Genomic DNA, 14,670 nt, shown 5'->3' with positions numbered 1-14,670 from the left:
TATGAACAGGACTACAATGATATCAAACCTTAACATATATTTTGTTATACAGAGTACAGGAGTTGCGGAAGTAAAAATCGAAACTGCTACATTTATTTTGATAACTGCTGGTCAGGTAGTATGGATATAACATGATATAAGAGGGTGGTAGTAACATTTTAATGTGGCCTAGTTTAATCGCGATGAATGACTTTCATCCCCCCAAACACACACACACACACACACACACACACACACACGCACACACACACACACACACGCAATAACTGAGTTCTCGTATAACTTGGTCTAACTTACCGCACACCAATGATCCGATGATCCCGCCAAGAAAACGATAGATATGGCGTGAAAAGCACTGGGGATGGAAACTAAAACAAAGACGATGTATATCAACTTCTGATAACGACCAAACTCCCCGACAGTGATAAGAATTTCATCGAATTTCATGATTGTGCCTTACAGCCACATCGTGCAGTCAAAGTCTAGACCAAGTGTTCAGGAAGATACTAGAAACACGCACTGAGTTAGACTAGTAAATCTTGTTCTATTTATGCTCGGAGTTTTTGCACACTAATTTTTAACGACACTTGACCTCGTCATGCTTCATGAACACCAGCAATAAAATGTGTACATATCTTTGCGGTGTTTTTTTCAGGTGCGAGAAGTGCCCCCTTTTACCTCTGGTAATTCTATCTATCCAAGTATCTTCTCCCGGTTCGGAGGTTGATTGCAACATCTCTCCATTTCACTCTATCTTCTGCCAGTTCTGGTGCACTCTTAGTGTAGCAAGTGCAGGTTAATATCTTGCCAAAGGATATTAGTGCCGTGTCAGGACCTGTAACCTGTAATTTCATTGTGAATTTTGATGGCAGCTTTCTGCTCCCAGTAAAGTTTAGATATGAGACGTATGTTCTTACCATCAAGATTAATTTTGTGTAAGCTTTCAATCAATTTGTCGTGGTAAATTTTGTCGAATGCTTTAGAGTAGTCAATAAAGCACACATATATTTCTTTATTTATTGCAATATACCTTTCTGTCATCATTCTCATACAGAATATTGCTTCTCTAGTACCACTTTGAGGTCTAAAACCAAACTGTTCCTTACCTACTTCATTGTCAATTTGAATTTTTATTATGTTGAGAATGATCTTTAAGAGCAACTAAGTTACATGGCTCATAAGGCTAATTGTCCAGAAATCTACACATGCACTTGTCTTATGCTCCTTTGGAATTGGCACAAATATCGACTTTTTCATGAATATGACCGGTATTGTATATCATTTGGCAAATACTAGTCAAATGTTCAATCCCAAATTCCTTTAAGGCCACAAGTTCTTCCCGTGTTATCCCATCCGGGCCTTCAGATTTAGAAGTTCCCAGTGAATGCAGAGCTTGTTTAACTTCTGATTCAAGTATACTTGGACCCTCGTTGTCAGTGATTGGAAGTTCTGGACCTCTATCATCGTCACTGGCGTCACTGCGTGGGAGGGGGGCGGGGGGGGGGGGGGGGGGGAACTGAATTCAGACAAGAACACGATACAACGAATCGTCTTCTTTCTCTGATTATTTAATGAAACCTAAAAGCTTCCGCGCTTTGCGCGGGATGGGCGAAAATGAATTCAGACCAGGATTAAAAGACGGAATCGTCTTCTTTCTCTAATAATTTAATGAAATGTCAAAGCTTCCGCGCTTCGCGCGGGATAGGCGAAAACGAATTCAGACAAGGATTGAGAGTAATTATTTATTGAAACGCAAAAGCTTCCGCGCTTCGCGCGAGATGGGGGGGGGGGGGGAGGGGGCGGGGGAACTGAATTCAGACAAGAACACGATACAACGAATCGTCTTCTTTCTCTAATAATTTAATGAAACGTGAAAGCTTCCGCGCTTCGCGCGGGATGGGCGAAAACGAATTCAGACAAGGATTAAGAGTAATGATTTATTGAAACGCAAAAGCTTCCGCGCTTCGCGCGGGGTGGGCGAAAACGAATTCAGACAAGGATTAAGAGGTATGATTTATTGAAACGCAAAAGCTTCCGCGCTTCGCGCGAGATGGGCGAAAATGAATTTAGACAAGGATTAAAAGTAATAATTCAATGAATCATCAAAGCTTCCGCGCTTCGCGCGGGATGGGCGAAAATGAATTCAGACAAGGACTAAGAGTAATTTTTTATTGAAACGTCAAAACTGCCACGCTTCGCGAGGGAGAGGGGGGGGGGGACTGAATCCAAACAAGAATTAAGAGTCGAGAACTGTACAACGGATCACCTTCTTTCTATAATAATTTAATGAAGTGTCAAAGTTTCCGCGCTTCGCGCGGGAGGGGGGGGGGGGAGACTGAAAAATAACTTAGTTCCTGGCCCCGGGTTTATAGGGTTAAATTTGTAGACTTTGGACATTGGCATTAACACATTTGTCGGTAATTGGTTGCTCGGTTTGTCGGTAATCGGTATACCTTCCCCACTCCCCCACTGACAAAAATCTAGCGACGCCCCTGATAACGACACAGTTTATACACTCGAGAAATTTTTTGCAAGTACTACTAAGGGAATACTGATGAAGTACCGGACCACCGTCTTTATGCATTGTGCGGCATCAAAGCATATACAACGTCTCAAGATGTGGCAGATCACTTTTCTCTAACTTCTAACCAATCAGAAGGCCTCGTTTTTTTCCAGGAAGTGCCGGTGGACATTAATGCGCCAAATGTGGTTCTCTAATTGCAAAAGATCATATTACTCCAGGAAGTGCCTGAAAATGCGTCTAATTTGGTTCTAAAATTGCAAATGCTTCTTACTCTGGGAAGGGGCCAGAACCCCCTCCCAGACCCATCCCCGCTTGGTCGCTCCACTCCCTTGCCGCTAAAGCCTCGTTCTGTCGCTTCATCGTTTTACTATATTTAACCCCATGCCATTTTGTGCCCCCCCCCCGGTAAGAAATTCCTGGATCCGCCACTGATGCCCATACCCCTTGAGCTTCGGGGGCTCCGACCCTGGACCCCACTTTGCGAAACGTTCAGCGGGGCCTTCATGTTAGAGTGGGGTGCTGTGGATTTTTTTTGTCAGCCCCCCCCCAAACGTTTTTGCTCATTACTCCACTGATCATCGTCAAATAGGTCTTTGATATATTCTTCCCATCTCCGCAATACCTATAATCTAGTTTCATCCTATTAGCCTCCTGAATGAGTTATCTAATTTCCCTGCCTTATACAACGTCCTAACATTCCATGTCGCAATGCGCAGTCGCCTCCCTCTTGTTTTCAGGGACAGAGCATCACAGCCTAATATTCCCGAAGGCTTTGAACTATGGGTTGGTCATTACAATGTACCTTATTTGCAAAAGGCAGCAACTCTTCCCGAAGGCTATTTACAGCAGGACTAATTGTTTGGGGACCAGTCAGGCTTGCATCTCGTTTTTCTTTCTGTCTGTTCTTATTCATGATGTTGCAGACAATGGTAATATAGAATAGAATAGAATAGCATCTTATTGACTCTTTGGCCCCCTCTCGGGGTATGAGAGTACAAACAAACAAACATGAAAGTATAAATGGCAATGCATGAGTTATGAATACAATTCTCATATTATACATAGAAATGACAAAAAGATACAAACGATAATAGGTGTATAGTGTATGAAAGTACAAACATGAAAAATGAACCAACTAGTAAACACAAAGTATATACACATGTACAGTGTAGATAGTGACAATAATGAATGTATAATGCAGTCTATTTACAAGCTTAATAGTGTTTCACTATTCTACCGCTACGAGTACGTGTAGGTTCAGCTCTAATTGTACTTATTGAAATGCTTGAACTATCTTCTTTCTCTGTTTTTTGATAAAATTTTAACATACAATGTAATAAGGCGAGTAAATCTTGCTAAATTCTTCAACTGGGAAGTGCTTCTAGTATTAAAAAATTACTGTCATGTGCATAGCACTTGGGAGCTTAGACTTACAACACTTTTTTGATAAATATAAACATCTCTCCCTTTGAAAATATGGACAAACAAAAATAAAGTGAAATTCATCTCTTATATTTATTTATTTTATTTATTTATTAGTCTTTTTTTTAGTAGGGTGGCTCCATCAGTAGTTGAATACTGTTTTCCGTGGAGGCCCGTGGAGGCCCTACATCAGTGAACAGACAGAGTGTGCACTGCATATCACAATGTGGTGTGTTCGCATCAAATCGACCTTTGTTTACAGGTAATTTATGTGATCTACACCGAAACTTACAGATAGAAATAGCATCAGTTTTATTTAGGGTGAGTAAATAGCTTTCAAATATATGGTTGCCTTTAAATATTCTATAATTTGTGCAAATGCGATTTGACCAAACTGCATCTCTCCATTCCCGACCAAAAAATATCATTTAGTCTCAGTTTTAACGAAGAATTAATATGTTAGCCAAATCCACTATTTTGTCCTAGCCAAATATTGGATAGACCAGCTAGATTAAACGTGTTTTCAATGAATTTTAACAATGAGGAAGTAGATTCCAAATGTTCATCTTTATGAATGGCAGAAATAAATGTTAAAAGGACATATGAATATTTGCTATCTTTACCTTTCAAAATTCTTGACCAAAAATTAACTATTCTACCCTTCACATGATTAAAAAATCAAACTTCGTCCAGTTTCTCCATAAACCATACAGTCTGGAGTATATGAACCTACAGACAATAACGTTCTGAGGAATTTCCTATGAAAAACTTCAATCTGCTTTATATCTTCATGTCCCCAGACTTCATTACCATACAATAAGATAGGCAAAATCAAATGGTCAAATAAATGACATTGAATATCAACTGACAACTGCATTTTCTTTGCTTTAGTCAACATACTGTATAACGCTTTTCTAGCCTGCACTATCTGCTTTGCCATTGCCTTTTTGAAAGTACCATTATAATTAAACTGTACTCCAAGATAAGCAAAATCATATACTACATCTACTTTTGTATTACCATACGTAAAATTTGGTATCTTCCTAACTTTCCCTCTGGAAAAAAAAAATTTATTTTAGTTTTACTCGCATTGACCGTTATGTGCCATGTATTACAATATCCTTGTACTGCATTCAGCGCCACTTGTAATTCGTCAGGGCTTCTGCCAAAATGATTGTGTCATTAGCGTACAATAAACAAGACAACTTGTAAGGTATTATGTATTTCTTCATTAAAATTTTCAAGCCAGGATAAATTTTTGCAATATGCTCCTGAAAGTCATTTAAATAAACAGTAAACAGCAATGGCGAAAGGTTTTACATGAGAAAAATTCAGACATTGCGCCGTTGGCAGAAATACAGGACTTCGCACATTTGTACAAGCTTTTAACAATATTTAGGACTTTGCCATTCACACCTATTTTTAACAATTTAAACCACAAAATTTCCTATCAATTAAATAAAATGCTTTTTTATAATCTATAAAAGCACAATATAAGCGTTTCCTTTTCTGTAGGTAAAAATCGATAATAGTCTTCAAAACAAACACATGGTCAATGGTTGAATATGTTGAACGAAATCCAGCTTGTTCCTCATCTAACATACGATTACTATCAAGAAAGCTAGAAATTCTTTAATTCAAGACTGAGGTAAACAGTTTACCAAAGCAACTTAGTAAGGTAATTCCTCGTTAATTATCTGGATTTGTGTTTTCACCACCTTTATTCTTAAAACATAGGGATTATCACTCCTATACACCAATCAGAGGGTACGATTCCACTGTCTAAAACAATATTGAACAAATCAACAATAACCCTATGCATTTCTAAGGAGCAACTTTTCAAAATTCATTTCCGATAAAATCTTTACCACAAGCTTTGGCATTTTTCAATTTATTAACCATTAAATCAACCTCTTCTAATGTGATAAGTTCATTCAAACCATCATTTTGTATCGTCACATTATCAGCATCCAAAGGCATCCTTTCCTCTGAATGATCCTCTGATTCACAAACATTTCCTAGAGATTTAAAATGCTGTACAAGATCACCCAAAGAAACATTGATTGCACTATTAGATTAACGACCATTACTGTTTAATAAATCCCAAAGAGCTCTAGGGTTTCCTTGTTTTTTTTCAAGGACCGTAAAGAGGCACTAAAGTCTTTACCATACTTCTTCCTCTTCTACCTTAGCAATTTTTTTTATATTCTTACTTGCCAAAAGAAAGTCACTTTGTAAAACATCAATATTTGTTACTTGAACATCTAATCTTCTACCTAGCTGAATTTTCCTGCTTAGCCTATTCCTTAAATTAAGATACTCTTTACGGGCAGCTTCACAATCAGCATCAAACCATAATTGTGATGCAGAAATCATAATTTGTTCTTTATGACTCCTTACTGTGTTGGAATGTTTCCACTTACACACCAATATCTTGTGTAGCCTGTAATACAGATCTCAGAGTAGCAATGATCTACCACTTCCTGACTTCAGTTCCATGAATATTTTCCATAATTCTTGACAATTGTAAGGTTAATCTGTGCAGCATATCTGAATAGTCATTTGCATTTTCACAATCGCACTTAAAAGACATGAACCCGGGTTTAGACGACCCACAAATGGTATGAATGTGGGTATCACCCCTCCCTACTTTAACATCATGTTTTTCTTGGTTGTGAGTATGCTTTGATTGCAAAGTCATAACAATAGGACAATGACGTCCGATAAACACTTATCAAATAAGTCAACCTGGAAGTTTTGTATGTTATAAAACAATTCATGAGAAACAATAGCATAATCAATTGTGCTACAACCCCCATTTTTATTAACATGTGATATTTCCAATACCATTATCATCACCCAGCCGTCCATTGACGATAGCAAGACCTAAAGTTTTACATACATGACTACCATTGTTATTTGCCTTAACATCCATATTTTTACATCCGATGGGCAAATATGACTTATCCATACATGTACTAGGTGACAGACTGAATCATCACAAAAGTTCAAACCAAGTAGGTCAGATACAGCATTATCATCAATATCTAAATAATCAGCAAGTAACCCTGTGCGAGCATTGAAATCCCCAACTAAACAAAATAGTACATTAAACTTACCTTTAATGTTAATAATATCCTGTACCAAACAATCAAAAACCTTATAGTGAGGTACCAAACTCTTCAATGGTAGCTGGTCGTTGGCTCTATGTGAGCTCATCCGCCCTTAAGTTCTATATGTTACAGATCTAGCCTACACACCCTATGTTATTCGGGTGATGGTCCAGTTGAGCTGTCACGAGCATGAAGAGAATGGCATGATGACACATAGCAAGCACCTTAAACTACGAACAAGCCCTACCGGATTTTAAAAAATATTTTAAAATGCCTGATCTTGCTGCACCGTTCTGGCTGTACTGTCTACGGCATACAGTGTGAGACAAGAAGTACTCAAATTGGCCCTGTTTAATTTGACACGTGCCCCTCTTTCTGTGACACGTGCCCATTTTTTCTTTTTGTTAAGTACCCTTTTTTTCTTCTGATAGTTGCCTATTTTCCTTTTTTTGTAAGAGTCCCTTCCTCTTTTCATGAATGACCCTTAAACCTCTGATAATTGCCCTATTAAAGTCTGATGGGTGTCCACTTTCCTTCGACAAATGCCCGTTTCCTTTCTCATTAGTGATTTTTTTTCTTCTTCATCTCTCGTGAGCGCCATTTTTAATTTGCGTGAAATGCCATATTTTCACCTCTGATAATAGCCCATTTTACTTTGACACGTGCTTATCTTCATACTAATTAGGGGCATGTTTCCCTTTTGATAAATGCCCCCTTTCCTTTCACCGTAACATGTGTTACATATTTAAAGCCATTAATATCAACTTGTTCATTCTACAGAGCTTGCTTGCTACTCTCGCTTGCATTTATAGTAGATATAGCTATATTATTATTATAGCTATTTTTTGTTATAGTCTCTCATGATTAGATTTTGCTTAAAATTCAATCAGGATTGATTTTTTTCCTCTCTATAACAAGATATTTTCGCACTGCGACCTCACAAATCTGGAAATTGTTGCTCGCTCGCTTAAAAATGAATATTCAGACCATCGTACCCAACAGCAAAGTCTAGTGCTTTAGCAGTATCTTGGACTATGTAAGGGAGAAACAAGTAGTGAAATCATTTCTGTTCATTTAATCACAATGTACGGGAATACCGATGTCAACTAAAATTATATATTTTCGCTTGAGGTTTCCCTTGGTACGTGACCTTATTTCCAGGAAGTGCCCTTTTTGTGGTGCCCTGATTTTGTAAGACACTTCTCCGCCCCTGCCTTGTTCAGTCCCAATGAATGACTTTCATCGATCACCTCCCCCCCCCCCCCACACACACAAATAATTGAGTTCTTGTCTAACAAACTTACTGCACACCAAGATGATCCCGCTAAGAACACGATAGATATGGCGTGAAAAGCACTGGGGATGGCGACTAAACAAAGACGATATATATCAACTTCTGATAACGACCAAACTCCCCTACAGTGGTAAGAATTTCATCGAATTTCATGATTGTGCCTTACAGCAACTTCATGGAATCAAAGTCTAAACCAAGTGTTCAGGAAGATACTTGAAACACGCACCGAGTTAGACTAGTAAATCTTGTTCTATTTATGCTCGGAGTTCCTGCACACTAATTTTTAACGACAACTCGACCTCGTCATGCGTCATAAACACCAGCCATAAAATGTGTACATTTTTTTAAAACCTTGGTCCTCGATCATTTGGATCACTTGAACACAAAAGGAAATATAATGTCACCGTTCACCCTCTGATAAATGCCCCATTATTTTGACACGCACCCCTTTTCTTCCAATTAAGTGTCAATTTTTCTATTTGATAAGTGCCCCTTTTTCTTTTAAATAAGAGCCCCTTCCAATTCATTCATGAATGTCCCTTCTCACCTCTAGTAAATACCCTTTATAAATCTGTTAGGTGCCCTTTTCCATTCTCATAGTTGTCCCTTTTTATCTCTGGTGAGTGCTTCTTTTCAGGTGCGAGAAGTGCACCCTTTTACCTCTGATAATTGACCTTTTTAATTTGACACGTGCTCATCTTCATCCAGTGTCATATTTCCCTTTTGATAAGTGCCCCTTTTCCTTTCACCGTAAGATGTGTTACTTATTTAAAGGGATCGTTGAACAAAGTTAAATCTGAGATGCACGGCCCTACGTGTATTGTATTGTATTTATTAAACATCATTGATGTACATCAATATTCTGTTTATAGACATAGTTATAATCACTTTACAATGTAATGCAACAATCGATATATAAAACATAATATAAACATTTACAACACCTTTCTAAATAAACAATAAGTCATGCAATACGAAATATGTAAATGAGAACTAAAACAAAAGCATAAGATTGTACACGACTACTTTGTTATAACATATAGTATCTAAAAATTACCCCTCATTGCAATTATGTTTTTGGTGAACAAAGAAAAACTATCTATTACAACTTCATTATCTAATCTCATTATAAATATGAATTTTTCTTGACTATCCAAATTACAAAAATTTTCTTCCAGATTACTAATTGTTTCTATAAAATCTACTCGTAAATCTTTATACTTGTCACATTTCATAATTATATGGAATTCATCTCCTACAAGATTCATATTACAGTCTTCACAGAATCGTAGATTCGGGGGAGTTTTTTCTGGTCTTTTATATCTTCCTGTTTCTATGGGTAAGTTGTGCGCGCTTAGACGTAGTTTGGTGATATTTTTTCTTAAATTTATATTTGGTATATGAGATAAATACTTTTCTTGCTTGATTGAGTTTTTAAATTGTCTGAGGGTTCTGAGTTTATCAGTGTTTGTGATAGAGTGTTATATTGAAGCCCTAAAAAATTGCGCTTCAAAATGATCAAGAAGTGCCTCAAAGTAAAACCGTTGAGTTACCGTTTTTATTATACCTACTCGTTTTCCCCAATAGACTGTTACAGTCTATTACAGTTTGTCAAATGGTTTTCATTACACTACAGTAGTGTTATGAAAACCATTTGACAAACGCAAAATTTGATTTCGATTTTCAATCATAAATATCTTGATAATCAGACAGGCGATCGGCCTGTAAAAGTCATGGGGTTCCTGACTGACTTAAAGGTTTATAATTATCATTGCAGCATGAGCTAAACCAAGGATTTTTTTTAAAGGATCTAAGAGTAAGACAAAGTTACCGGATCCCTTTAAAGGTAAAGACCAGTAATGGTCATGCGATTGCATTGTGAAAGAAACGTTGTGGAATCGATCAGAAAAGGTTGATCATCTAGCATCTAGCATCTGCAAGGTTCTGGAATCATCAAAATGATAAGAAATTTGGCCCATTCTTCGTAAAGTTACAAGCACTATACACAGAAAGATGTATATGGGACTACCCTATATCTCTCACCAGACCATGAGAGAAACAAATTTACCAAATATATGAATTAGTAGGCGGTTTCCCGGCAAATTTTTTATCATCATGTATTAGTCAAAACATATTCTTTCACATGATTGGTAATGAGAGCTTCCATTTCATTTTTTGAAATTGGGGCGTTTCCAATACTGGTCTTTACCTTTATGCCACTAAGATCAAGTTTTTTCATTCTCCAGAGCTTGCTGGCTACTCTCACTTGCATTTATAGTAGATATAGCTATATTATTATAATTCTTATTACAGGTATTTATAGTCTTTCATGATTAGATTGTGCTTAAAATTCAATCAGGATTGATTTTTTTTTCCTCTCTATAATAAGAAATTTTTCGCACTGCGACCTCACAAATCTGGAAAGTGTTGCTCGTTCGCTTAAAAATGAATATTCAGACCATCGTACCCAACAGCAAAGTCTCGTGCTTTAGCAGTATCTTGGACTATGTAAAGGGAGAAACAAATAGTGAAATCATCCCTGTTAATTTAATCACAATGAACGGTAATACCGATGTCACCTAAAAATTGTATATTTTCGCTTTGAGGTTTCCCTTTGTAGGTGCCTTTTTTCAAGGAAGTGCCCTTTTGTGGTGCCCTCATTTGGTAAGACACTTCTCCGCCCCTGCCTTGTTCAGTCCCAATGGATGGCTTTCATCGACCCCCCCTCCCCCACACACACATTAATTGAGTTCTTGTCTGACAAACTTACCGCACACCAATGATCCGATGATCCCGCCAAAAACACGATAGATATGAAATGAGATGAAGTGGGAACGGCGACTAAAACATAGACGATGTATATCAACTTCTGATAACGACCAAACTCTCCGACAATGGTCAGAATTTCATCGAATTTCATGATTGTGCCTTACAGCAACACCGTGCCAGTCAAGATCTAGACCAAGTGTTCAAGGAAGATGCTAGAACAAGGCGTCTGAGTTGACTAGTAAATCTGGTTGTATATATGCAAGGTGGTTCTGCATAAACGACACATTGACCCCTGTAAACTTGGCATGCTTCATAAAAACAACAATCAAATATACATTTACAACTTGGTTCACCTTATGTGCGGGGTCAAATTATGTGGGTCACTTGAATTTAAAAGGCATAAGTGCCTCCTATCGCCTCTGTTAAAGGCTAAGTCCACTCCAACAATAATTTGCTTTTAATAGATGCAGAAAAAACAAGAGAAACAGAGCAAAACAAACACTTGAATAAAATCGGATAACTAAAAACGAAATTATGAATCTTTTTAAAAGTACGAAAAACTATGGAACTTAGAAAATCACTACACAAATTGTCAATTTGGTTATCAGTTTGTGACGTTATTGCCTCACTATTTATCAATTGCTTTATTCTTTTTATCCCATTAATTTCCCGTTTTATATCCCAAAACAGGTTATATGATTTGTATCATATTGCGTGCATGACGTTTCACAAAAATCTGTTGTGAACTTTTTTCTGAATATTGTATATTCACAATCGTTGATTTTTTTTAAATAGTTTATCAAAGTTCACATTTTGATGACTTAACTGACAAAAATTACTCTATACTAGTGCATCCACACACGAAAACATATAACTTTTCCTTTTCCTGTAAAAAAAGTACCCACTATTCCATCTGATAAGTGCCCCCTTTTCATTTTTAGTAAGTTCCCCTTCAAATTCACTCAGTCCCTTTTAACCTATAATACATGCCCCTCTTAAATTCTGTTAAGTGCCCTTTTTCCATTCTCACAAGTGCCCCTTTTAATCTCTGGTGAGTGTTTCTTTTCAGATGCGAGAAGTGCCCTTCCTCACCTTTGATAATTGCCCTTTTTAATTTGACACGTGCCCCTAGTCCTTTGACACGAGCTCATTTTCCCTTTTTAGTAAGTACCTTTTTTCGTTCTGATAAGTACCCATTTTCCATTTTTTTTTATAAGAGTCTCTTCCCCTTTTCATAAATGACCTTTCCACCTCTATTGCTCAGGCTCGCCTGTGGAATTCCCTCCCATCATTTATTCGCGAAATTGACAACCTGGACCACTTCAAAGCTTCACTCAAAACTCACATCTTCCTTCAGACATTTAAATGCTAACTTTATTGGAGCAGCTCGCGCCGTCGAATGTTTTTTAAAACAGATATATAGCGCCATACAAATGCTGTTCATCATCATCATCATCATCATCATCATCATCATCATCATTATCATCTCTGATAAATACATAGACAAATGGTGGAATCATCATCCCTGATAATGTAATAACTATATACAGGTATACACATGTACCAATGTCGCCTAAATATTACACATTTTTGCCTTGTTTCCCTTTGTAGGTGCCCTTTTTTGTTGGTGTGCCCCCGAACGTCCGACGCCCCTGCCTTGTTCAGTCGCAATGAATGAGTTTCTTCGACCCCCCCCCCCCCACAATAACCGAGAGTTCTCGTATAAATTGGAAAAACTTACCGCACACCAATGATCCGATGATCCCGCCAAGAACACGATAGATATGGCTTGAAAAGCATTGGGGATGGAAACTAAAACAAAGACGATGTATATCAACTTCTGATAACGACCAAACTCCCCGACAGTGATAAGAATTTCATCGAATTTCATGATTGTGCCTTACAGCAACTTCATGCAGTCAAAACTAAGCCGAGTGTTCAGGAAGATACTAGAAACACGCACTGTTAGACTAGTAAATCTTGTTCTATTTATGCTCGGAGTTCCTGCACACTAATTTTTAATGACAACTCGATCTCGTCATGCTTCATAAACACCAGCAACAAAGATGTGTGTACATTTTTTTAAACCTGGGCCCTCGGTCATTTGGATCACTTGAACACAAAATGCATAATTATAGTGTCACCGTTCACCTCGGATACGTCTTGTGAGTGCTGCTTTTCAGGTGCGAGAAATGCCCCCTCATTTAGGTCAATAGTATACAAAAATACGGGATCGCGCGATCAGTCGATATAAGAGACTGAAGCTTTCGTTCCGAACACAATAGGCCATTTTCGTAACGTAATCAAATTTAATGCACAGCCTCGTTACAAATTATTTCCTTCACCTTTTTACAAATAATTGTGTTTCAATAGTCAGAATGTGAGTTGCATATATTAATTGCTACTAGGTGTGACAAACATGGCATATCCTCCATGAAATGTATGCAATTCATACTGCTTGATCCTTTATGCATGAAGACATTTAAATTACGTAACTTATGCTATGGTCACATAACCCAAAAGTAGCCTGGTCGGCGGCCGAGCGGCGAGTTTTTAACCAATTCTGCCCGGCGGCTGCCCGGCCACCGAGCGGCGGCCGCCCAGGCACCGCTCGTTTTTAGGGCATCGCTCGGTCGCCGCTGAAGTTTTAGCGCGGAGTTAAAATTTGGGCGGCGCCCTGCTCACTTTTCAGTCGCCGCCCAAAATACGCTCGGTGCCTGGGCGGTCGCTGACCGGGCACCGACGTAATCGCTGGGCGATGCCTAATTCCAGCAGCGACCGAGCAGGCTACTGATCGGTCGCTGCTCTGATTTGTGACCATAGCTTAAAGGAAACTAAAGAAGCCATAACAAACGAGAGTCATTATGACGTATGACTATTATTTTGTCATCACCAAAATGCATCTATGTTTTGTATTATATTTCTGTTCTTTGTAAACCTTTTTTGAGCCTTTATTTTACATGTGAGCGAACCAAATATCCATGTTTGAATAACATTGGACAAAATAAATACATTGAATTGAATTGATTGAATGTTGAATTGTTAGTGTTATTTGAAGCTCATCAGAATTTTATCAATTATTGTGATACTAAGGAGCAGGATCTAATGTTCCCCAGACTTCAACAAAACCCTCTTGTTTTGTCAAGGCTCGATTACATCTTTGCCGGTATGTAGCGATTTGATAAGCATTGTAAACAAAAACGGATAATTTGACTGGTATAAGCTAGGGTCCCGGCTAGGATCACGAAACTTTCATTTGACAAACAACATCCCTCGTGGTAAGTGGTTTTTGGAAATGTAAATGTAAATATTTGAGAAGTAATGCTGATTTTTGTAATTATATCAAAGACAAGATAAGGGAATTTCAAGAAATCCATAGTAATACAGATTTAAATCCCAACACAATATGGGATACTTTAAATGTTTTATAACAGGTCAATGTCGAACCAGGAAAAATAGATAAAGTGAGAGAAACAAGGAAGCCGGTGAACATACAGCCATGTGCACAGTACACACACATCAATTAGGTAAGACTAAGAGGAGATCAA

General features: G+C 37.9%; 1 protein-coding gene across 2 annotated transcripts in view; it reads right to left on the bottom strand.

Moving 5' to 3' along the window:
- LOC578342 (organic cation transporter protein) overlaps positions 1-13,205 on the bottom strand; it is a 35,973-nt gene extending 22,768 nt beyond the window's left edge. Inside the window, exon 1 of one of the 2 annotated variants that reach the window (XM_030994756.1) lies at positions 12,864-13,205. In XM_030994756.1, coding sequence (XP_030850616.1) covers positions 12,864-13,013 — 150 coding nt within the window. In that variant the 5' untranslated portion in view covers positions 13,014-13,205. Of the gene's footprint in view, positions 1-297; positions 599-12,863 lie in introns of those variants that run through there. The other variant, XM_030994754.1, reaches the window with a different exon arrangement.
- Positions 13,206-14,670: the final 1,465 nt, after the last annotated feature.

Source organism: Strongylocentrotus purpuratus, unplaced genomic scaffold (assembly GCF_000002235.5).
Source record: "Strongylocentrotus purpuratus isolate Spur 01 unplaced genomic scaffold, Spur_5.0 spur5_scaffold_21, whole genome shotgun sequence".
Lineage (NCBI taxonomy): Eukaryota > Metazoa > Echinodermata > Echinoidea > Camarodonta > Strongylocentrotidae > Strongylocentrotus > Strongylocentrotus purpuratus.
This window is presented reverse-complemented; position numbering and strand designations above follow the sequence as displayed.